Source organism: Cyclopterus lumpus, chromosome 5 (assembly GCF_009769545.1).
Source record: "Cyclopterus lumpus isolate fCycLum1 chromosome 5, fCycLum1.pri, whole genome shotgun sequence".
In the NCBI taxonomy this organism is placed as follows: Eukaryota; Metazoa; Chordata; class Actinopteri; order Perciformes; family Cyclopteridae; genus Cyclopterus; species Cyclopterus lumpus.
The window spans coordinates 12,320,088-12,345,891 of NC_046970.1; the positions used below are offsets into that span (position 1 = coordinate 12,320,088).

At 38.0% G+C, this 25,804-nt stretch overlaps 1 protein-coding gene across 32 annotated transcripts; it reads left to right on the forward strand.

Annotated features, from left to right (window-relative positions):
- The first annotated feature begins 1,963 nt into the window (after window positions 1-1,963).
- On the forward strand, window positions 1,964-23,349 carry znf740a (zinc finger protein 740a). Of its 32 annotated transcripts, none has more exons than XM_034532884.1 (21): window positions 1,964-2,077; window positions 4,686-4,848; window positions 5,052-5,255; window positions 5,684-5,830; window positions 6,521-6,641; window positions 6,890-6,973; window positions 8,858-8,971; window positions 10,788-10,871; window positions 11,359-11,442; window positions 11,843-11,926; window positions 12,312-12,395; window positions 13,095-13,178; window positions 14,936-15,019; window positions 15,410-15,493; window positions 15,843-15,926; window positions 16,379-16,462; window positions 17,080-17,163; window positions 17,616-17,699; window positions 19,068-19,151; window positions 19,572-19,690; window positions 19,949-20,326. In XM_034532884.1, exons 2-21 carry the CDS (start codon window positions 4,804-4,806, stop codon window positions 20,120-20,122), a joined length of 2,016 nt encoding a protein of 671 aa, XP_034388775.1. In that variant the 5' UTR covers window positions 1,964-2,077; window positions 4,686-4,803; the 3' UTR covers window positions 20,123-20,326. The 32 variants fall into 32 exon arrangements, with proteins under 32 accessions (XP_034388775.1, XP_034388779.1, XP_034388780.1 ...); XM_034532888.1 differs by having other exon boundaries at window positions 8,858-8,941; XM_034532889.1 differs by having other exon boundaries at window positions 5,684-5,800.
- Window positions 23,350-25,804: the final 2,455 nt, after the last annotated feature.

Here is a 25,804-nt window from a genome sequence, read left to right on the forward strand (position 1 = left end):
GGCCCTAGTGCACACTATAGGACCTAGGATATATATACCTAATTATAAATTATCCATTATATATGTACTATTACCTCAAGCATAAAACATAAAGCACATATTTATTTATTTACCAGGGACAGTGGACATTCCTCAACATTTCAGTTTCAATCTTAATTTTTCTTTTCGTTTCACTGAAGCGTGGTGGTTATATGAGTTTCCCATTTCTTTACACAGTCCTTTGGATTTTTTACTGAACACTGCAAAGTCTTTTGAGTTGCAAGGGTTGGTAGGAGAGGGCAGACAAGGCAGTGTATGGTCTGCTTCTCCAGGTGGTTGGGCCAGTCTTGTAGCCTGACCAGAGCAACTTTTGATCATCCCGTTCTCGTTCTGAGGCGGTTTAGTGTTTTCCATTGAGACCATGGTGCTTCAGGGCCAGAGGACAGGTTTTCAGTCGGGAGGGTCATTCTCAAGCTTTCCCCTCCAGAGTTAGATTCTGGTTTCTTCCAGAGACTTTGTTAGAGGCTGGACACAGCTTAGAAAGCTTTTTCTTGACTTTAGCTGTTGGGCCAGAGGGTGACATCCATGGAGAAGATGCCGTTCATCATTAGTAGATTTTGTTTTCTCAGCTCGGCTGGCAACTTCCCACCTTGGGGCAATGCCAGCGAGGAGGTGGAGGTGTGTTAGTGGGTTTCAAGCAGCCAGTAATTAGGTGGCAGGGGTTGGAGCAGGGTTGGGTCTTTGCAGGGTTGGCATGTCGGTGGTTGCGCTCGTAATAGAGGAGTAGCTCATCTAAGGCTGTAGTGAGGTTGGATTCCACTGCTTCGAACGAGTTCTTTTGAGATGTTACACAGAGATCGTCAGCATATGAAATGCTCAGTGTTCTGGTCCATTGGCTGGTCGTTGGTGTAGATGTTATAAAGTAGTGGGGCCAGCACACTACCTTGAGGTAGACCATTCCGTTGTTGTCGCCAGCGACTCTGCTTTTTATTCAGGACAACAAAGAAGTGCCTGTCTTTCAGAAGAGCTCCAATGAGGTCTCTGAGTGCCAGGTCTTTTGTCAACTCCATGATCTTTTTTTAGGAGGAGGCGATGGTTCACAGTGTCATATGCGGCAGACAGATCAACAATAACGGCTCCTGTTACCAGTCCTTTCTGGAATCCGTCCTCAATATGTTAAGTGAGGGACAGAAGTTGACTTGTTGTAGTTTTGCCAGGTCGGAATCCGGCTTGTTGAGGTATGATGGCTGGTTCAGCAACAACAGCAAGCCTGTTGAGAATCAACCTTAATGTTAATGTGCCAGAGTGCTAGCTAAACAGCTTATTTTTTTATCTGTAGCCACTACACAACCTTATCAATATACAATGCTTCAACAAGCACAGTGGGCTACAACTCAATTCGATACAATACACAGATACCTTCCAAAAGCAGATATGTACAAGATACAAAATCAATACTAGAGCCTTTTAAAAATAAAAATTGGCCACACGCCAACATTATGCCCCATGCTAATTACCTAGTTGCAGGTAAACATTCAACCCAACCACTACGCACAAAAAGGAAAGAGCACATTTAAAAAATCAACACTGACACGATTGCGTCACCACCCATTAAATGACCGTTTGGGAGGAGCGATCTCGTAAGCCTTTTTATAAGTAAAAGATTCAGGGTCGGCAATAATAGCAATATTTGTTTTTAATAATTTTATTTGGGGCGAAGTACACTTCAGACAATCAAAGGGCCAACTACATCTACCACAACATGTCTGCACATCCCTGTTTTGTGTAATTTGAGTGTCCACTCCTTCCTCTCATCTGCGTCTTTTCAGCCGTCGTTTGAATCTCGCCAGCTAACACCACAACACCACACAATGCGTAAAATCTCCCCAACAATACAAACAATGGATTAACAAGCAGATTCGGTCCACACTCTAAACCAACGCTCTCTGCTCACGGGGAGCTGGTCGAAGAAGATGACCCCTTTCTTTTCGCTTGAGGAGGCTTTGCTGCTGTGTGGGGGAGTGGGTTACATCCTGTGGCGTTTCCTGTGTTTGTAAACTAGACGGTCTTGAAAACGTCGGTCGAGTGGAGCTGAAAGGTAGATAAATATATCTTCGTCTTTATCAAACGTGCTGTGAAGCTTTTTTACTGTGCATTTAGTGGTCTGCTATTCAATTCGTAAACATTCATGCTCGGAGATTGCAGCGAAGGGATTTGCTTAATATTACAGCGTCAACGTCGACAGCTAGCTCGCTAACAGACGATAGCTCCATCTTCGGGAGGGGGAGGCACTCGCAACGACGGCCATCACGAATGTCTTTATCGCTCAATCTTCCCTCGAACCAGTTGAGCTTTTGTCTCATGGTGTAACCGCAGTGAACGGATTCATTGGTCGAGTGTGCACGATATGTACTCCGTAAAGCGAATGTATCCAAACGATGAGCAGGTGGGCTTTACAATCTTGGATTAACGTGAATTAACGTTTAAATGGGCGAGGGCGCCAGCGAGCGGCTAGCTAGCTGTTAGCTTCAGCTACCTAACGCTAGGTTTGTAGCGAAGGCCAGCTCAGTCGGATATTTATTTTTAAAGCCACATTATAGTATGGATATGGCATGACCCCTTCTGGCAACGGACACAACAACAGCCGATGTAATACAACTAACGTTAAACGGCCTTGATGTCTTTTTATTAGCGTTAGCCGATGTTAGCGTTAGCTTGCTGTCTATTTTCTTAGCAATGTTAGCTAGCTAGCTAACAACGCTAATGGCGCAAGCCTTGTAGCGTTTAAGTATATATCTTATATATGTGTGTCTCCATCTGGCCCTCACTAAACTATACGATGGCTCACACGCGTTACAGTTAACTTCTCCCACGGTTGAGGAAAAGAACAAACGGAGCCAAAACGTAACGTTAAATCTCGAAACGCCATCACACAAACACAGCAGTGTTTCTTTGAGTAAGATAATGGCCTCCTCCTAACATGCATGTTAAACCCCAACCAGATTAGCTTTGGTTAATATGCATAGTTAACGTTATATTTGTATCCAAGTTACTAAATGGTAGCTTTTGCATTATCTGTTCACAGTTCATGTAGTATTACACCCACTCTCACGTATATATATATTTTACAATGGCTTGTACTTAAAATGTGTGGAACAAAAGTTTTGCTTCCAAAAGTTACACTAAAAGACGAAACAAGGTAAAGGATATCATTTTTTCAGGAGTGAGAATTTTTTCACACTATTCTTTGCCATATTTTTGTATACTATCAAAGATGTGTTGTATTCTCAAACACATTTCTTTGTCCTCCATACACCATAATCCCAGTACACTCAAAATACAATACATTGTAAACCAATTGAGACATTTTAATTCCACATTTGGTATTATGTAATGGTGGTGTTATTGGTTTTATCTCATGGTAAGGAAGGTAATGGGAACTTTTTCTGATTGACACTGGTCAGTTTAGAACCTCTTTAGACTCTTTGTGCTTTTCCCTATGTTGAATTTTAATTTAGTTCTACGTTTTATGAACGTTTTGTCTAATATACAAATAACAAATGATATTTTGAGAAATTGATATGGCGTAAATATACTATACTAATATACTATCAGATTTAAGAATATACTATCAGATTTAAGAATGTTAGTTGTGTCATCAATTATACTCAAACAGGACGTTAGTCTGTGGTGTAGAGATTTACCCCCAGATCCTGTTTCCTACATTTCTGTGCAGTCCTTTGTCTTTACTTTTCAACCCGTTTCCCCCAAGTCATACGAACAAGAATACATTTACCTACTAACTATACTACTTACTTTATACTGAGAATCTTCATGTGTACTTTGTGGTTGGATTGTCAGCAATGCAGTTTACTGGTAGTTGTAGTGTTTGGTATCTGAATCTTAACTGGCTCCAGATTTATAAAGAGAATTTACTTTTTTTGTTTTTGCTGAAAGTAAAGTCTGATGATTATTCCATCTGCTTCAGTGGTCATGTATTCAGCAAGAGAAGTGTGAAGTTTATACAACAGAGGACCAACAGCAAATTTGTATCCCTGTGCGAATACAAATGTATACAACCCAGAGGTTTGTCTTGCACAATACATTTTAGGAGTAACCTAGCGCAATACTGGACTGTTTATGTCCCCGGCAGCAGTTTTAATTGTAGAATGCCAGGCAAAAGTCACAGCTTAGGTTGACTAAATTACCCCACAGACAAATGTGATGAACATTAGATAGGCATTTTCCCACACCTAAAAATATAGTTATTAATATTTTATTGAATTATTTTGTTCATGCCAGTCACCCAGCTGCTAATTAAGTAGAACTTTCAGTTGTATTCCCAACCACAACGTGGTTATGGGCAAATTATGTTGTTATTCAGAAGCAAATCATTGTGGAAGTCCGTCAGTTGCTTACCATGGTCAAAAGGGGTAGCTCCAAAAAAGAAAAACGTAACTACACAATACATATACAGTATGTTAATCACTGACTAATTACTATGAACAGTAACCAAGCAAAATCTACTTGCATAGTTATTTGTACAAATATAGAATATTTGTGTGTTTATATTTTGACACTAACATGCCATTGAGGAAAATTGCCATCATAACTGGAATTAAAATAATATGTAATGAGAAAGACAGCGAGTGATGCTGTTGTCATTTAATGCTTGTCTGTTTCATCCACATCCTCCTCTTCCTCAGTTTTAATGCTAGATGAGTGAGGTGGGTGTGGCTTCCCACCAGCCCGACCATCCTGACTGACGGATCTCTTGATGACCTTGTCCCCACCCCTGTCCCTGCGCTCACATACACCACAGCAATGTCACATCTGCCCAGCAGCTCAGTCCGCGACCATATGAAATGGGTTTGTTTTGAGAACGCCAAAGTGGTTACAAATAACTTTACTTACAGTCTTGTGTCACTCAGGATGTTGTAGTTGATGCTAGCTTGGCAAATGCCATGTGACTGGCAATAATGTCTAAGATGCAGATACTTTCAAATTGCAGACTGTTTTTAAATGTTTGACAGAGTTGGTAAACTGTTACTCTTCATCCTTTTTCTTCGCAGGCGGGGCTGCTTGGCTGCGAGGCTGTCCTCTCCAGCATGGCACTGATGCAGGCCAGCTCCATGGCCGCTCCACCCAAAAAAATGATGGCCCCCCTTGGCCATGGACCACCGCAGAGAGAGGGACCCGACCGCGCTCCCCAGAGCCATATGATCCTCCCATCTGGAATGAGCTGTCCACCCCTGGTTAGGACCCACTTCGGAAATGTAGAGTGGCAATTGGGCTGTTATGTTATTCTTTTGAATATTGTGAAGAGTGTAAATGTGTAGCCTTTATGAAGTTGAACATTTTATTGTCCTTTTAATGCAGTCATGATGATTCATTGTATGGTTTATACTTCAAAACAACCTCCACTTCTATTTGGAAGTGCTAAACTCACAAATTTGAATGTGATTTCAAGTCATACATGCTTTTAAGGACAGAAATTATTAAAATTGTCATACATCTTGTTGGTCTTATTAAAATCAAGATGCAAAATTGACAAACCCCACACTATTTAACACTGGTTAAATGCACATAATAAAGGTTCACATTTATCACTTAATTTTAGTCATGTTCAGATATTCTGTTTTTAGTTTTAAAGGTTACACATCTGAAATTGGGAAATAATCAGGACCGTTTTCTGCTTCTGTAGCTTATCCGGAAGGAAGGTGAATTCCAAGCTCCCCGCCTGCTGGATGAGAAGGAGATGAGGGCCAACGAGGACATGCAGCAGAAAAAAAAGAATAGGAAATCAGTAACGCCCTGCAAAGTGAGAGAACAAGAAGGAAGGGGAGGGAAGGTCAGTGGCTGTGGTGGCTAAATAGGGAAGGATCTATATAGTGAATTTAAATTTCCTGATTACATATAATGGAATTAGCTGTTTGCACACATTTCTGTTGAAGCATTTGACTTTATTTAAGTGCCTCACTTGAAGCTTTCATGTGTGCACATTTTGTTTGTGTGGGGGTGGGGGGAGGAGCTCAGGGAAGATGTGGAGGGGGTGGAGGATCTCTGGAGAGGAAAGAGGGGGAGGGGAGCAGAGTGAAGCAGAGCACAATAACTGCAGTTGTGTGCATAACAGGGGGAGCAGTAACAGGAGGGCATTAGGCCATTCGAAGGGATTGCTGGGTATTTGTCAACATGCTGTTAATTACATGTTGAGGAAAAAAACTAACCATATATCTTTCCTGTTCATACTAAATATACATTGAGTTTTAGAGAAGATAAACCATTAAAAATAGACAGAACACATTTAGATTTTGTCTGCAAAGTCTATAGGGTGTTACAGAAATCACAGGCTTACATTTATTGAAATTTCACAGGAGTTTTAGATTTTCATCAAGTTCTGACCAGTTGTGGGTGGGAATGTAATTATACATTATGCCATTGTGTTTTTGGTCAAATTCACTGTATCTGTTTGTATTATTAGTTCACTATTGAACTGGCACATAAAAAGATGTTGAACCATTATTCTTATTGTCCTCAATAGGGCACAGGTGGAGATGAGAATGGTCCGTCATCCAAAGTACAGAAAAACTTTATTTGTGATCACTGTTACGGAGCATTTAGGAGTGGATACCACCTGAAGAGACATATCCTCATTCATACAGGTATGGGTAATGCTTGGAGCAACTCGAGTTTACAGTCAAGCCAAAGCAGCTTTTAATGCCTGATTACATGAATCATTTGTTGAAAGATGCCCTGAAAGTTTCAGTTGGAATGAATCTAATAGTGTGCAGCAACTGTAAGGTTTTGCAATGGCCTGCTTAAAAACCATGTTTGGTAATAGTTTTTTGCCTCACAGCTAATTGGTGGTATCTGTGGGGACTTTGACTAAAACTGGTGCTCTTCGGTTTAGGGGAGAAGCCGTATGCTTGTGCCGTATGTGACATGAGGTTTATTCAGCGTTACCACCTGGAGAGACACAGCCTCATTCACACGGGTATGCGTCCTTTAACCGTACCCATATTACATAAATCGGACTACATCTGTAGTCTGTCACTTTAATCAATGGAAAGATGCTCAGGGTTCATTTTGCCTGTGGACAGTAATTTCCAACAAAGCCACACCCCCAAAATCTGTTCACCCCAAAATATAAAGCACAATATTTCTCTTAAAAATATTGGTCCCCCATCACAGGAAAAAATTGCAGAAGGCAATGTAATACGGTATGGTCCAATAGTCCTGAGTCCACTATTAAAAAATTGTTTCAACATTTCTGATCAAATGTATTATTTTTTCCCTTTTTTTATGTCTATTATCAATAATCATATCTTTCATTTTGACTGGCATTCTCATTTTGAGAATCTATATTATTTTAGTGCAATTCTAGAGATCCCAGAGCTGTAGGAGGCACATTCCTACTTTTTTTTCTCCAGAATGCTAAGTGGGGTTGAGCGTTGGTGTCTGTAGCGGGAGAAATTAGCCTCTCTTCTGAAATTTAGACAGTAAATTTGCAAGGTAAAAACAACTCTGTTTTTCAACTGTGATACTTTGACTTTGTTTGGCTTGAATTGTTTTGCTGATAGTTTTAACGAGTCAAATAGGAGGTTGAATTAGATTTTTGTTAATGAAAATGTTTCTTGGTCCGTCTGAGATATCAGCTTGATACACTGGTAGCAAGAGTAACTACCCCCAGGCTAATAATCCTGCATGTTCTGCCATCCAGCAGTTGCTGCATGCTCCATTAACACCTACAACACTTCACAATGCTCTGTTGGGCAGGGCTAGAACACAGCTAGTCATGTACACAACAAAAGCAGTACACATCTGAGCACCCACACTGTTTGACCATCTGACAAGCACTGAAACATACTGGCGCTTTATTCTGAAAGCCTGCCATCTCCTGGTCTAGATGATTTGACTTAAGAAATTCTTTGCCGTGCCATTCCTTTCCATTTAGAAGTAAATTGGTGCTGGAAACTTAATTACTACTTGAGAGAACCACATGGCGCCACATGACTTATTTCAAATCAACATTCAAACAATGTCAATATAGACATGTTGAAGTTAAAACTCCACAATATAGCACTAGCCACACATAAGCGACCATATTAATTTGATCTTATTCCCTGTTAACACCAAAAATAATTTTCTCTGTAACAATAATTGTGCTACAGATTGAATGTTCGGATTTTAGTTACTTTCTATGTGCATTTCTTGGATCTAAAAATAATGATTTGCAGTATTAAACAAGGTGTTTTTAAGACAACTGAGAACAACTAATATTGATTATATTGCAAAATGAAAACAAACAGTTCTGTAAACAAGACTTTTTGATAGTGGACTTTAAAGTGGACTCAAACTTCTGGACCCTATGTGAAAGCCTCGCAGCACAGGCCGCCACTAAAAAAAAAACATACAAATGTATTTGTTTTATTATTTTTGTATTAAATTATTACTTTGTCAGTAAAATTACTGCATGGACATCAAAGGACTATGTTCTTAATTTTTTATACAAAATGAAAATTTAGAACCTAAGTTAAAAACATATCTATGCATAGTGTCAATATTTGAGTTGCACATTTTCACACAAAATTCTTTGTTTTTCATTGTTTAAGAAGTATGCACTGTGGGTAAGTCAACTTCCAACTTGTTTTTCCAAATCAGTGACTACTGCCCAGTATTCACAAAAATAAATGCACCAATAACTTACCCAACTTTACATTTTTATACAGTCATTTTATTTGAGTAAGCAGTTGCTCTTCATGGCAGAACTGTATCTGTTATCTGTATCTGTTTTCCCCATAATACATTCTGTGATTTTCTTTTCCACATTTTACTTAATACACTGAATAGCTGATAATTGTATGCTCTGTGTGTGTAGGGGTGAAGCCGTACGCTTGTTCCATGTGTGACATGCGGTTTTTCCAGCGTTACCACCTGGAGAGACACAGACTTACTCATACGGGTATGCGTCCATTTACCGTACCCAGTTCAAGTTAAGAAACTTTATTTGATCATCTAGTCTTGTTGAGATCAATATTTCTTATTCAAGAGAGCCATAAGAAAAAAAACAGTCAGAACAACCATACAAGCACACAACATACAAACCAACAGTGACCTTTTGTATTTTGGACTGATCGTTGACTTTATTAATAAGTGCAACAGAATGTTTAAACAGACCTGTAGTATTACATTTCGCGTATCATAAAAGATTATTTGTTACCCCATATTAAGGGAGTTGATTTATTAAAAACATCAGTAGTACACTTAAATATATGCAAAATAGTAACGGCAACACTGAAATACCAAATAAATAGTAATACATATACAGTTTAATGCAATCTAATATTAAAGCCCTTCAAGAAATCTTAATGTTAAGAAACAAATACATCTTTTGTTAAATTGGGTGGACAAAATATAGAAACATCTTTGCAAACTTAATACAACAGTTGAACAGGGTTGAATCATCCAATACAAAGAATGGCTTGTTATTGATTATACCTGGGCCATTTCTTGTAATGCACTGTATAAATAGATGTAAATAAACACCTGACATTGCTTATGTGGACCCCTCAAAGTGTATTATCCCTCTTGTACCATTGCTGCTTAACAAAATTGATAAAAGAGTTATATTTCTTACATTATTTTCTTATTTTCTGAGGATATTGTTACCAGTGATTTATCAGGCCTGCAGAGTTGAAGAGATTAAACTAGCTGTTAATACGTTGTGTACATAATAGGTCGCATTACGTCTCCACATTTTGTGTATAATGTCACGTATTTACTTATCTGCTACGTGTGCATAATTTATTATTAATAGATGTATCCAGCATAGTTCAGCTATTTTAAGGAAGTAACATGGTGCCATAACTACAGTATATGAGATGGGGTTGATTGGTCACAGTTTATCTAGGACAACAATTTAATTATAGATGCACACCATTTTCCCGGTTACTATCTCACTCAGGTATTTGTAAAAACTCTGGTTGTGAATGGCTTTACTAGAATACAAATAATTTTTTGACTATAAAGATAATGTCTTTCAATGGATATCAGTTTGTGCTAATGACCTCCTGCCTGATCCAGCCATAGTGAAGTAGCTTCATTTAGGCCATGGTATATTATGGGAATAGTCCTTTGATGGCCACACCTATTTTAGATGCAAATTATGGCTGTACAACTCATGTGTCTTAGCTGTAATTGCTTGTCTTTTTAAATTAACATTTTGATTGTATAGTTGCACAGTTCCTTACACAGATGCATCTGCTGTAAGTTTGTGGAGGAGATCAGATTGGAATCTTTTTTGAAAGTTTAGGCAGATCATCGCTTTGGAGTGCTAGAAAACAAGCACACTTGCAACACACACTTCCACTGCACCATAAATCCAATTAATGTGTGCTATATAAATGTTAAACCAAATTCAACTTTCAGTAAGTTGCAATAAACATGCTTGCCACAAAGCTAAAACATGTAGGAGTGTGCTGGCGTTTATGCTTCAGCTCGTCAGGGTGATCACCGTCTTAGATGTGTCTTTGCTATCTTGCTAATGATTTGTATGTCTTGTTTTAAACTTGCTTGGCTTATATCCTGTAGCGGCTTTTGTTATATGATGTACTCAAGATTATTTGAAAATGCTCCTCGTAACAGAAGACACATACTAATTAGAAGTAAAACAGATCATCCCTTCGCATGAAGCTTAATTGAAATGTGTAATGTCCGCCAGGTCCTAGTGATTTAATGCATGTAAATGATGCTTCCCATTGATGCTTAAGGAACGTCTTAGCTAATATGTTGATACTTTGTGTATGTAGGGGTGAAGCCGTACGCTTGCTCCATGTGTGACATGAGGTTCTTCCAACGTTATCATCTGGCAAGACACAGCCTCACTCATACTGGTATGCGTCCGCTTACCCTGGCTCATTAGGTGGTGGTGTTTTAGAAGTGCCTTGCAGTGTAAACAAAGATTTAGGGTGTCTAAATTGACTACCAGTTAAACATATTCATAAGCAAGAAGATGCATCCAGATATGTATTAGGATGGTAAATTATGAAAAAAATGACAATTATTAGCTTTTGGTATACATACATGCATACATATTTGGGCACCTGAATGTACACAACTTCAGCTTTTCCCCTGCTGAATGCTTTACTTAGTTCTGCACAATAATTTCTTCATTACTCCAAATTTGTAAAGATTTTTTGTTTGACTGAAATTACCCACTCATGATCACAATATACAAAACAATGGTCTGCTAAACAAGTATTTGTTTCTCAGCCTGATGATGCAATAGTAGTGTCATTCGAAGGGAAGAGTTGATGGTTATGTGTTGAAACTTTTTTTTTCTGTTTCTAGCTCATTTATATACTTTTTGTGTGTGTGTAGGGGTGAAGCCATACGCTTGCTCCATGTGTGACATGAGATTTTTCCAACGCTACCACTTGGCAAGACACAGCCTCACTCACACGGGTATGCGTTCGCCCTTCTTTGCTACGTTAGAGCCCATATACCCAGTTTACTGACGTTCATCTGTCCTTTGTTTATAGAATGACTTTAGTCTGTTTCCTAAAATATTCCCACGCAATAAGATGTTTTACCTATTGGGGCATGCTGGAGGAGTGCATTTCAGTTTGTGCATTACTCCTTTAGGGCTTTATTTGCGTTGAATATCTGCACTGAGTTAAGCAAAAAGACATCTTCATTAAGTCCCTCTTTCACGCATGTTGACAGATTAGAAAATTTTATCCGAAAGCATTTAGTGTAGCATCATACTGGTGCCACTGCTTTTGGCATGTCTGGATAATAATATAAGTGAGTGTGTTCAGTTCATTGTGTTGTTTTTACGAAATATTTTGCTCTGTGTGTGCAGGGGTGAAGCCATATGCTTGCTCCATGTGTGACATGAGATTTTTCCAGAGATACCACCTGGCAAGACACACTCTCACCCATACGGGTATAAGTTTTTATTCATCCCTCTCACATGACAGTATAGGGGCTTGTAGAATATTTGTTCTTGTCTGCAAACAATTACCATTTGCTTCCACTTACCTGTGAAAACAAATTGTCATTCTTGATTTTGAAAGGTTAAAGTTTAAGCACTAGTCTATGTTTTCATTGCATTTCTAACTGCTGTTAGGGTTGACATGACACTGTGTGTGTGTGTGTGTGTGTGTGTGTGTGTGTGTGTGTGTGTGTGTGTGTGTGTGTGGACTAGTTGGCCAAGAAAATAAACAAGACCATATAATGACATAACACATGACTAGTGTATGTTAGATGACAACTTTTGTGTATATGGTTCACGAGAACAATTTCTAAAGTTTGGTACTGTATGCGTTTAGGGGTGAAGCCGTACGCTTGCTCCATGTGTGACATGAGGTTCTTCCAGCGTTACCATTTGGCAAGACACAGCCTCACTCATACTGGTATGCTTGAATTATTTGTTCCCCTTTCACTATGAGACCTTTCATACAAACAACCTTCACATGCTTTTTAAAATTGATAGTCCCACCATAATTATGCCATTGTTGATAAATGAATTCCCCCTTTAAAAAAAATGTTTAATAAAAGTTTTAGGCTTTGTTGGAAAACTGTCCACAAAAAAAGTGATTCTCTCTGTCAGTTACCTTGTTTTGTGATTAACACGAATGGTACCATTGCATGTAAATTGTTGAGTACTGTGTTACATATCAATTGAAAGGCACATTACACTAAAAAGCATTTTAAATGCAGGCATCAATGTTCTGAAAAAGCAAAAGAGGCTATGTTTTTCAAGATTTCAACGGGTAAATGCAAACATTTTTGACCTGACTAAATAGTGAAATGGTGCATCTTGAACATGGGGTAACTTGAAAAAGCTTAATCATGCAGCTTCATCAACAGTTTGTTTGCTGGATGACTGAATATTACTCAAACTGGTTCAAACCGCAATGTGTAAGCCCTGTTTCTCCCCAATTGATAATGCACCTTAACTCTTGATGTCTGCAGGTTCTTAGACTCTTTTTCGTGTAATGTCTCTGACAGAATGTTATGTGATAAAGCATTTCTTTGTCTTTTTAAATATTTGTGTTCATGAACTTCCTCAGTACGTTGAAATGCATCTAACATTCTTGTGCTCTGTTTAGGAGTGAAGCCGTATGCTTGTACCATGTGTGACATGCGGTTTATACAACGTTACCAACTGGAGAGACACAGTCTTACTCATACGGGTATGTCCTCATTTTATAAACCTTGACCCTATCTTTCCCTGACTTTGGTCATGCATGTGCCCCATATTAATATTTACATGGCTGCTTCAAACTCGAGTTTGTATTGCTTTGTCACTTTACTGCCAAGTGCTAATGTTTCATGCAGCACCTACACAGATCTTTATAAACCACTGCATAACATAACCTGTTCCCATACTTTATATATGAAATGACATGATGACCATGAAGCAAAAATGACAACAGTCTTTGATATTAATCAGTTATTTATCAGAAAACTTAATTGTGCCAACAAATTATTGACATTGCTTTTTAGACTTGTTTTTGTGTTTGCTCAGTGATATTCTACTTTAACATAACACAGCTGTCCAATAGCTAGATCTTTCTTGTGAAAAACAAAAGCACTTGAAATATTTTTTTTTTAAAGCAAAAACATCAATCTTAATATTGTTACTTACATTTTTTTTAAACAAACAACCATAATCTCATTAATATATGAAATACCAAATGGCTGAGAAGAGCATTTGAAAATATTTCATAGGCACTTTAATTCCAAGACTGATTGTGTCTGTAGTTTGCAGGCTAACTTTGCATTAAAATCCCCTTTCTCTATTTTGATACACTTCAGACTATTTTTCCAATTAAAGTCAAGTAGAATGTTTTAACAGTTTCAAATGTTCACATTTTTAATACACATTAAAGCTGCTTGAAGGAAGTTCAAACGTGTCCAAAAGGATTAGCACCTAGAATTAACAAATAATAATAAGCTCCAGGCCTGTGACGATTAAATCTAGATTTTTGCTTTTGTACAGCAAAACATAAACGGGAACCAGATTGGCCGTAGCTCCATTTATAAATTCTGGGAGTGCTTTTCATTTTTGGAACAGTTCCGTAAATTATCAGTTTCCTAATTAAGTAGTCTTATATGTTGGTAATGTGGCCTGTGTGTATTCCTGTAAAAAAGAAAAAGATAACATGCCCATTTATAGCCAACTGCTCACTCAGCCTTGTCATTATGTCATTTCACATTCAAAGTAACAGTGAGGAAATAACTTAGAATCCTCTCTAGTTAAGTGTAATTATTTGTCTTATTTGAAAACCGTTTTTATGTTAGGATATTCTTTATTTTATCAGTTTAAATTTGAAGATACAGCAGAGTTTATTTTGTCTTAAATCACAAGCTAAGTTTTGTATGATGCTTTCCATTCATATAAAACTCTTTGTCAAGCTAAATGACTAGAGTTGCTCTGCAAGCAAATGTCCAGTCTTAATGTGTCGTGCATAGTTGTTTACCAACTGCCTAAAATTGTCTTACCTCTGCGATCAGCGTTACAAAAACTCAAGTATTAACATTAACAAATCGATTTTAGAAATCCGATATGTTGAAATTATATGAAGCATTTATTGGCATTGCGTAGTTTGAATGATTTTAGTTTCGCCTCGATTAATTATCTGGTCATTTCATGTTTTTATAGGTTTGAAAACAATTAAATTTAGCTTTCTACTCCGGATATTTCCATTTCCCCCCAATTTTTTTTATTTTGGCTTTATACTTTTAGCAGTTAAAGTTTAACTTGGATCAAATGTGAAAATGACATTTCCAATTGGAATAACCAATTTTTGACGCATGCTGGAATTTCCAGTGTAAACAAACCGCTGATAAGTGCAACCAAACTTTACTAAGCAATTAGTAAAGTTTATTGTCGATCATTTTTGGCAGTTGAGTGTTTCATGCTAAAGTTGGTACTTTGTGTGTGTAGGGGTGAAGCCGTACGCTTGCACCATGTGTGACAAGAGGTTTTTTCAGCGATACCACCTGGCGAGACACAGCCTCACTCATATGGGTATGCGTCAGCCAATCTTAACCCAGTAACAAGATTAGGATGCTACAACACCTGTTTACTTGATTTATATATCTGTATTTATACACAAATGATTCAAGTGTAATATCAAATAAATTACCTCATCATCTCATGTGTTGTGCAGGTGGATTTTAGATCCCCTCTGGGAATTTAGTAATTTTAAACAAGCATCTAATCATAACATATTGTACCTTTTTTTTTTTTTTTTCTCTTTTTTTTTTTTCAAGTAATTTTAGGGAATGACATTGGTTATTAACCACCAATATCAATTTAGTCCAGATTAGTAAAGGAGTGCTAATAGGAGTACATATTTATTTATTTTACCCTGGTGGCAGAGACACACAAATAATTATCTTGATGCTCTGCGTTTAGGAGTGAAACCTTTTGCTTGCACCATGTGTGACATGAAGTTTTTTCAGCGTTACCACCTGGCGAGACACAGCCTCACTCATACGGGTATGGGTTCGCGCACCGTGCCCATGACATTCACTGTTAGAAATCAGTGTGCACATTTCATTTTGTTAGTTTACTTCAGACATACACTTGTTACATTCAAGGAAAATGTCAGTATTAAGTTTTAAGAAGGTTTCCTAGTCTGTTAATGTTAGGCATATTTGATGTTGGTAACCACAGCACTGCAACATGGAGTGAGAAGCATTGTAACAAGAAAATATTTTTTTTTTAAAAAGAGTTTTTGCATGAATTGGCAATTGTGTGGTTAATAACCAATAGCGTTTATTTAAATTCCTGAATACAAAAATGCAAATTGAAGCTAAGTATTAAACTATTGCTACTTTGCATTTAGGTGTGAAACCTTATGCTTGCACCATGTGTGACAAGAGGTTTTTTCAGCGCTACCACCTGGCAAGACACAGCCTCACTCATATGGGTATGCGTCCGCACACCTTACCCATGTCACTGAGACAGACTGTAGTTACATTATGTTAGATACAGAGTAAGCCATCTAAGGTACTTATCAGTACTTTCTTAAATCATTTCTCAATCAAGCCTACCCTACTTTATGTGTGTAGATGTAACATTAAAGCAAGTCTTAATTAATGTTTAAAGAAATACAGGACAGCAACATCATCAACTCGTGTGATGTGTTAGTTGTGGATTTGAGAATTGGTTAATTCAGTTGGATGTTTCTTTTATTGAATTTGGAAGGAAAACAGGAATTAATTTGGAAGAAAAAGGACATTTCAAAATTATTGAAAAAATGTGGTTAACAACCCATCAATATATACTGACTGAATAGATATTTGAAGTATATTTCTTATTGGTGGATTGTGAACAAAAAAACAAACGTCTGAAAATAATACCATAATGCTCTGCGTTTAGGTGTGAAACCTTTTGCTTGTACCATGTGTGACATGAGGTTTGTTCAGCGTTACCACCTGGCGAGACACAGCCTCACTCATACTGGTATGCGTCAGTGCACCGGCCCTTCTCACATTTTGTAGGCCATTATTACAGTCTGTAAAAGCCAGGAATCCAGACACATTTGTTCCCAACCTATGCTTTTCATATTCTACTGCCTTTTTTCGTCACCATAGTTCTTAGAAATCTTTTTTCAGACATTTACATTACTTGATCAGCTCTTTTTTTATAGTCTTGATCACTAATTGCTTCGATGTATAATATGTTTTGACATTGTGATGTGCTTTTAAAGACACTGATCAAGCAAAATACTAATTCATTATCAACATGATTAAAACCCACTTTAGTCAATTGACTATTAACATGAGGCACACAAAAGTAAAGGCATTAATTGCAGTGCTGCCAGACTGAAATTGCTATTCTTTTAGAATTGGCAGAATAAAAATCGATTGGTGATGCAGCTAAAATGGTCAGTTGTATAGCTGTCTTTGTTGGCAACTATAATAAGTGTTACATAAAGGAAACATTTGTTATACCTTTTTTTTCTTATTTTTTTTGCATGCATTGGCAAATATGTGGTTAATAACCAATAGCTTAGGTATTTAATTCGTAAAGAATGGAAATTGAGGTAAAGTATTATAATATTGCTACTTTGCATTTAGGTGTGAAACCTTATGCTTGCACCATGTGTGACAAGAGGTTTTTTCAGCGCTACCACCTGACAAGACACAGCCTCACTCATATGGGTATGCGTCCGCACACCTTACCCATGTCACTGAGACTGTAGTTACATTATGTGAGAGGGTCAGCCTTCTCAGGCAATTATTAATATTCTGTAGAAGTAACTAGTTGTACATTTTTCTTGATCAAGGCTATACTACATCATGTGTGTATATGCAACATTAAAGCAAGTCTCCACATCTAAATAATTACAGGACTGTGACATCAGCTCATGTGATGTGTTAAGTTGTGGATTTTAATTTGATGGACATAGTTCGATGTATTGGTAATTGGATTTGGAGAAAACACAAAAAAGCTCAACATGCATTGTTTTTTTAGCAAAACTTTACATAGCAAATGAAAAGTGGTTTAACAACCCATCAATTGTAAATAGATGTTAACGGTACAGTACTGATTGATGGATTGTGAAACAGAAATTAAAAGTTCTGTAAATAATGTATTGATGATCTGCATTTAGGTGTGAAACCTTTTGCTTGCACCATGTGTGACATGAGGTTTGTTCAGCGTTACCACCTGGCAAGACACAGCCTCACTCATACGGGTATGGGTCCGTGCACCTGCCCTTCTCACATTATACAGATCACCATTTAATCTTTACAGTGCTGATAATAGGGATACCTTTTGTGTGGTTATAGTAATAGTCAGAACATTATTTGTCTTGTAGGTGCTCAGTTTAGTTGCTGTTAAGACATTTAAATTAGTAGTATTGACTCTTTATCTCTAGTTTTCTATACTTGAAACTAGGTTAACTCAAAATGAATGTTGCCCTCCAGAATTGGTGGTGGAGAGTTTGAATCTCCTTAGTGTTACACACTCCTGGTTAACTGGATGCATTCTCTTGGTTAAGAAAAAAATGCATAAACCACATTTTTGAGAGAGAATCCACATAGCAAGTTGGAAGGTCACCTAAATTGGCAATTTGCTGCTAGCTTAAGCAAGCCAGGCAAAAGCTACAAATAGTAGCAATAGCTTGTTAGTCTTCCCTGACTCCTATCCATGGCATTGCCTCCCTTGACTTGGGACACAACATTTGCATAATAAGATCACAAATCAGTGACAATTGAGACAACAGGATCTCATGTTAACACCAGGTGTAAATGAGCTCACGTGTCACATAAGTAACCCGCCTCCCTCCCCCTAAACTTCTAATTTTGTCTTGATATAGATGGTGTTCGTGGCAATCATTAAAGCCGATATTTAGGTTTCTATTTATACTCAATCTGTTAGCAAAAATTTAGTTTATTGTTGAGCAATCCTGCAATACCTTTTCTTTGTTTACCAGACATATAAGGTCATTTTTACCATGTATACCAGTAATACTGGGGGGCAAATCAAGAACTATAATGTAGATGCAAAGAGTTGAATGTTTTTAGCTAGGATTTAATGTAAACTATTCCGACTCCAATTACACTTCTGAATTCTGATTCTTATTTAGTCCTAGTTGCAAGTCTTGGCGTCATTCATTGTAAGTAAAGAATACAAATGTTTTCAAAGTAATAACCACCTTTCCAACACATTTGGGTTGATATTGTCATTTAGATAGATGATTAATTATTACAGATATTATATATTTCCAGGCATTTAGATATGACTGATTATTTTGTAATTCTTTTTTGTAAAAAAAACATTTGTCAAGCAAGCAAATTAAATAGCTGTACAACTTTGTACAGCTATTTAAGTCAATAAGCATAACTGAAAAGCACAAAACACAGCGTTTTGAGGAAAAAAATTGTTTAACCTTAAAAGTAGATGATGGCTTTAGAAACGTAATATCCAGTAATACATGCATTACATACAAAGAAATGATGAGCTGTTTTCTCTGTTAGTATTTCAGTCCTAGTGCTAGATTGAAAGTTGTATTTCTTGCTCTTGTGGGTGATAGGGCTAATATATTGCTCTGTGTGTGTAGGGGTGAAGCCGTATGCTTGTTCCATGTGTGACATGAGGTTTATTCAGCGTAACCACCTGGAGAGACACAGCCTCACTCATACGGGTATGCGTTCCTTTACCGTACCCTTTATTACTGAGAAAGGCTCTGGGGCTTCCAACAGAAGGGGGTCACAACAAACTCGAGTTTGGATTGTCAAGTCATTTGATGGGATGTTGAACCAGCCTCAAAATACTTGCCCCAGTTTTTGGGGCCACTATGTTGCGTAGATCTGGGCCATTAAAACACAAAATTCCACTCTGATCTACACATAATGAGTTGATGACGAGGCCTTTTAGAATATTACATTTTCAAATGCTGAAACTTCAATGTTAAAATGTACTGATAAGGCATTTTTCCCCAACTGTTTGTCAGTGCTGGAAATATAGTTTGTAGATAGAGATTAGTAATTGAAAATTGCACGCAGTTTCTTGGTACGAGACGCTAAAATTGATTCATTGACTGTGTATTTGTGTGCTCTTTCAGGAGAGAAGCCATTTGCTTGTGACATGTGTGATATGAGGTTTATCCAGCGCTACCACCTTGAGAGACACAAGCGTGTCCATAGTGGGGAGAAGCCTTACCAGTGTGAACGATGCCAGCAGGTATGCTCGGATGTAAACAAAGCAAAGTGACGCAAACTTTGTACTTATGGTATTCATGTATGTTACATTCATTCACTGTGTTGCATTTGAATGTGTACAATTTACCATATGAAGATTGATTTTGTGACATTTTAAACTAGACTTGTTTTTTCTTTTTTTCGTCTTTATAATTATTGAAACATAATTACCCAATATGTTTCCTTAGATTATGATAACCAGAATAAATAATAATTTATGTCCAATTTGTGTGTTTTGAAGAACTTTTCACGGACAGACCGGCTGTTGCGACATCGGCGATTGTGCCAGGGTCGCGGCGTAGCTAAAGTAGAGAACCAGCCATGCTGCGACCCACGCCCATACCCCCAAGAACCCCCACCCGCACCCCCAACCTGGAGTCCCCTGCACCCCCCTCCAGGCCGACTGGCGGTCTGACATTCCACCTTCCCTACACCCACAATATCACCAGAGACGGGACAAGCCACAGGGTTTCTTCTTCTCAGCTCTGTGCGGAGTGACGCCACACTCTTAGCACAGACTGATCTTGCAGCTCCAGTCTTGGGATTACTAATGACAGTGACATTTTTGTTTCGTTGATTTTTTACTGTGTGTGTGTGTGTGTCTCTCCCCCCCCCCCCCCCCCCCCCCCCATTTTTTTTAAAGACAAGACTTTTCTGTGATGAACAGTTGTCCTGTTTTGTACTTAATCTATTTGATTTTTGCAAAAAAAAAAAGAAAAAAAGAAGTTTTTATGGTTGTTCAAATATATCTGCATTTGGTGGTACTCGGGAAGGGCTGTAGGTATTGTTTATCCTGACGTGTTTGCAACAAAATGGGTTGAAGTGGTGAGGAAAAGTATTTGAGCTTCTTTCTAATTTTTTCATGTGGCTCATTTTGACTTAAAAAGTTAGTCACTTAGGCACTTTCCTACTGGGTAAAGCAAGGAAACCCTTCTGTTTACATCTCATTTAGACCAGATCTTGCTTGCCATTGTCGCTAAGATAGTGCTAAGCATTAAGACATTTCACCGGAAGCACTATTTGGTCTAAATAGGAATTGAACATTAGTATTTCCCTGAATTTTTCCACATAGGAGGTACAGTTTTAAGGATTACTTTTTGTAAATAATTGAAAATGCTTATTTCAGTATGGGACTTAAGTGTTGAATTTTTTTTGTTCACAAAATGGGCCAAAAAACTGATCATTAGAAATAGTTTCAAATGCGGTCTATTCCCACTGTTTCAGGAAAATCCTAAGGAAACCTGAGTAACTTTGAGTGTGTTTTATTTTTTTTTAAAAAGGAGAAAAAAAAGTAACATCAAACATTGCTTCATAACTGTAACCCTGGACTTCCAAGAAATGGATGAAGAGAGTGAGCCTGCAGTTGACTGGCTCTGTCAGACATGACGGGTTGGGTCACAGGAGCCTGTGTAGCCTGTCTCATGTTCTGTTGTGTGTCAGGAAATGGTACAGGATGGCAGCCGTGGCAAGTCATCCTCCCACACTTACCGAGAGTCACGCCAGCTGTATGTATACACAGTATATGTGCAGAGATCTCCAGTACAGAAAAGCGTCTCAAACTTGCTCTGTCCATAGATTCTGATCTAAAATAGCACAGGTTGGCCTCTTGAAGTCCCATTATGTTGTTTGTACAGTTACGCTCATTGTGAGATTAGTGGGGGGTAAACAAAATCTTGTGGCCTTAGTGTTTTTTTTCTTTTCATTTGCCTTTTTTTCTCAACCGTTTATTATTGTGGATCAGATGTATTGACTAAGACAAACAAAGCCTTTCATCGTAGTATTATTTTTTTTGTATCCTAAAGCTGTTATAGTTACAGAATGTTGACGGCTTCAGTGGCGCGAAAACAGACTAATGTGTTCTCCCGTCGAGAGAGGTTGTCTTTTGATGATGATGATGAATATTTTGGGTCATTGTTACTGATTTCAGTGTAACACAGTATGTAATCCATAAGAAGCCCCCTGTGAGTTTGTCTGTCCTTGTGAGAAGTCAGTAGTGCTAAATTGTTTCCCACTGCAGTGCTTTGGCTGGTCGCACACCATAGTAGAATCAACACTTGCTTGACTCTACTACACACTAACGATTGCCTTTTTTATCCAAATATTATGTGGTTGGTGTGTAATAATGGATGTCTGACATGTCATTGGGTTTAGCCTTAAGTAACTGCAGATACACAAATAATCATTGTAGTACTAAATTATATTGTAACGAACGATTTATTTTTCCTATGATGAACTTTGATCGTACTGTGTGAAGTCTTTGACGGTCCGACAGCAGAGAGACAGTTGAAAAAGTTTCTCAAACTTGATCCTTTCTGTGACTGGTGTCGTAACTTTTCTGTTTACGGCAGAAATGTCAGCGCTGGGTGGGAAGATTATTCTGCTAATCTGAACATGCATGTACATATCAAGACATCGCAACTGTTGTTTTGATGTCAGAAAGTAACAGAACCATCATGGTTGATTTCAGGGGACAAGAGGACTTTTGTTTTTAGTTCAATGTTCCAGATAATATTCAGCGAATGCCGATGGAATCTTAGAGTGCATTATCTGGTCTCTGATTTCTAAGATGAACAGATATTTGTGTTTGGTCCAAACAAGAAGCAGTTAAGAGTTAAAGTAATATTTTACCAAAAGTATTATTGGGAGGAGTTTTTATTTTATTTTTATGGTCAATTGATATCAAGACAAAGTTGTGCAATGGTGTAAGTGTGTAAAGAAACAGGATTCAGTTTAAAGTTGTTTTCTTGACATGAAGTTAAACCCAGTGGCAGCAAAGGAGCCAAGTTTGAGAAATGCATTAATCTGCTCTGCAAACACTATTCAAAATCTGTGGAAGGCATACTGCTGGTGTGAGCACATACTAAAATGGCTGACGGGCAATACAGTATATAGTTGACATCACTTGTTAATACCTTTTTGACTTATTGTTTTTAGTATTATCAATCTCATTGTTAAAATGCAATAGAATCCTTCAGTCTCAGATCTTTTGTTTATAAGATTGAGGTTTAATTTCAGACGAATCTAAAGATTTCTTTGTCTGAGAATTTCTCATCCCATTTTGATGATTGTTTCAAGGACCTTTTTTATTCTGATGAACTTGTAAACACTGGAGTGACGGGGGGGAAAAAGACAAAAAAAAGTATTTTTTTTCCTTCAGACTGTACTAGATTTTAGGTTTTAGACAAAGCCTATTTCTCCTCAACTTGACACAGAAGGTGGACAGGACAATTTGGATCAGTACAGTTGAGAGCCCAGTATGTTTGGTAATTTTGACATTAGAGACGGTAGTACCTCAAGAAATCTTTTTCTTTCTTATACGAAGTCCCTGGTATTTGTAGTAAATTATATTGATAATGGTATTAGATGAACAACAGCATAACAGTAGCTATCACAGATTAGTTGTTTTCTTTTATTAGTCTTGCATGCAGAGTTATGGTCCTCAGTTAAGATAGGATCTTGATATTGATTATTTTGTGTAGGAAAATGAGTGCATAAGAATAACTTCCGTAAAAAAACATTACAATGATTATTGTAAAATGGGCTAACTAATATGTACCCTTGTGATCCAATTAGTTTCAACTATATGAAAATCAGAGGAGAGGCTTCTTACTATTATGCTGAAATAAAATCATTTGTAAAGGACTTTTTGTATGCTGACTGGCTGTGTTGACCTAATAATGGTAAAACATATGGGGTTAGATGGGTGAGAGGTACGTTTTGTGGGGCCTTTTTGGCTAGTGTGGTTTGTTAATGAGTTCCACAGAGGGGCTGACGACTGAAAACGCCCCGTCACCCCGGGCTCGCTGCTTGGCTTTTGATGAGGTCAATACAGGCTGAGCTAATAACTGCTGAAATGCTTTAAATACATTTTTTTTTTAAAACATACGTGACTTTAATAGGTCAAAAAACTCCTTAACCTTGAAATAGGGGCAATAATGGTGACTTTGTTTTGCTATTTGGGCTACTATTTGTTTTACATTTGGTTTATTTATGTTTTTACCATGAGCACCAGGGATGTCTGTTTCATACTTTGAAAGGTTGAGCGGTAACAAGCTCATCTATACAATCAAGTATTTGTCATGATAATGTCCCAACTATAGAGCCGATAGACAGACATGGCCAAAACAAGCGCCTCCTCCATTAACTACACTGACGTCACCTGCACCTTTTGTGAAAAGTTCAGAGATTTTCAACTTGAAGCACTTGTAGCATGCGGCCGCATCCTCTCTTGCGCTATTTGGACACAGGCCCTGATGTTGGGTACTTCAATAGGATTTATCAGTGCTGAGCCTGTGTCCGTACAGTGGTAATGTGGTGTAACATGCCATTAATATAATTAAATGTGGGATTATTAATGCTGCTGTTTGATTGGACAACTTTCACGTCATTCTTGACGTCAAAAAGTTTTAAGAATAGTGCTACACGTCGCAGCCAAATCAAATCTTGCTGACGCTATAGAGTTCTTCAGTGTGTGTATATATATATATGTGTATGTATATATGTATGGATATATATAAATATATATGTGTATATATATGGATTTAAATATGGTTATGTATATATCGACATATATATATATATACATACATACATACATACATACATGCATACATACACACGCGCGCACACACACACACACACACACACACACAGGAGGTGGAAAATCTAGGGGTGGGGGTGGATGCTTGGTTGCAAAGGGCCTTTTTTTGATAAAAATCATGAAGTTTGTGTTTATGCAGGACATAATAGACCAGTGCTTGAAGTGAAAAAAAATAAGAGCAGTATTCCTCTTATTCAAATGGTGGCATGTGTATTGGCCAGTATCAGCAATCTCTTGTTACTTATTTCTATTTATTTATTTATTATTTGTTTAAGCATATTATACTGTGTCAGTGATAATCTATAGTAGGCCTTTAATACTCTAACGAAATCCCGTTGTGTCTTGTTGAGAGAGCCGAAAAATACGATCTGTAGCTTGTTTTAAGTCACGGTCACGGTTCACTAAAGAGTAAAATTGCCTATACCTGTACTGTCCCATTCAAGCTCTGCAGTGGATGTCACGGATGATCACTTGTGCAGGAACTGGTAAGATTTTTGTAATTTTAGATCTAATAGTTGAAGCTTTTTTTTAAAAGCAGAATATATATGTGACCTTAATAGGGCAAAACAAGTATTTGATCCTTGTAACGCACTGAATGGCTCAGCTACCTATTAAATTGGTAAGATTGAATTGGGCCACTAAGAAATGAGAGCGGTCACGTTAGACCTTCAACATTTTAGCAATCGCGTTTGACCAGGAAACAAAGAGGGTTCACTTTAGACCAGAGACATGAGACTGGTCAAGTTGAGCTGCAAAAATGAGAGTGGTTCATTTACACTAAAGAATAGAGAGCGGCCATGTTAGAGCAGAGCCATGAGAGCGGTCACGTTAGACCAGAGAAATGAGAGCAGTCACAATATACAAGAGAAATGAGCAGCCACGTTGAGCTGCAGAACAGTGGTCATTTTGTGATGCAGAATTGAAAGCGGTCATGTTATACAAGATAAATGAGAGGGGTCAATTTACACCAGAGAAATGAGAGAAATGAGAGAAACTAGAGCGATCAATTTGGTCTTCAGGATTGAGAGCGGCCATAGATATGTTATACAAGAGAGTTGAGAGCGGCCACGTGGAGCTGCAGAAAGGAGAGTGGTCGCATTACACCAGAGCAAAGAGAGCGGTCATGTTAGACCAGAGCAAAGAGAGCGGTCATGTTAGACCACAGCAAAGAGAGCGGTCATGTTAGACCAGAGCAAAGAGAGCAGTCATGTTAGACCACAGCAAAGAGAGCGGTCATGTTAGACCAGAGCAAAGAGAGCGTCATGTTAGACCACAGCAAAGAGAGCGGTCATGTTAGACCAGAGCAAAGAGAGCGGTCATGTTAGACCACAGCAAAGAGAGCGGTCATGTTAGACCAGAGCAAAGAGAGCAGTCATGTTAGACCACAGCAAAGAGAGCGGTCATGTTAGACCAGAGCAAAGAGAGCGGTCATGTTAGACCACAGCAAAGAGAGCAGTCATGTTAGACCACAGCAAAGAGAGCGGTCATGTTAAGTTT

Excerpts from the sequence above, each read along its gene's own strand:
- znf740a (XM_034532884.1), top strand. The coding sequence starts at position 4,804 with ATGTCACATCTGCCCAGCAGCTCAGTCCGCGACCATATGAAATGG. Across the intron at positions 6,974-8,857 it reads ACACAGCCTCATTCACACGG|GGGTGAAGCCGTACGCTTGT; the intron begins GTATGCGTCCTT and ends CTGTGTGTGTAG. Across the intron at positions 19,152-19,571 it reads ACACAGCCTCACTCATACGG|GAGAGAAGCCATTTGCTTGT; the intron begins GTATGCGTTCCT and ends GTGCTCTTTCAG.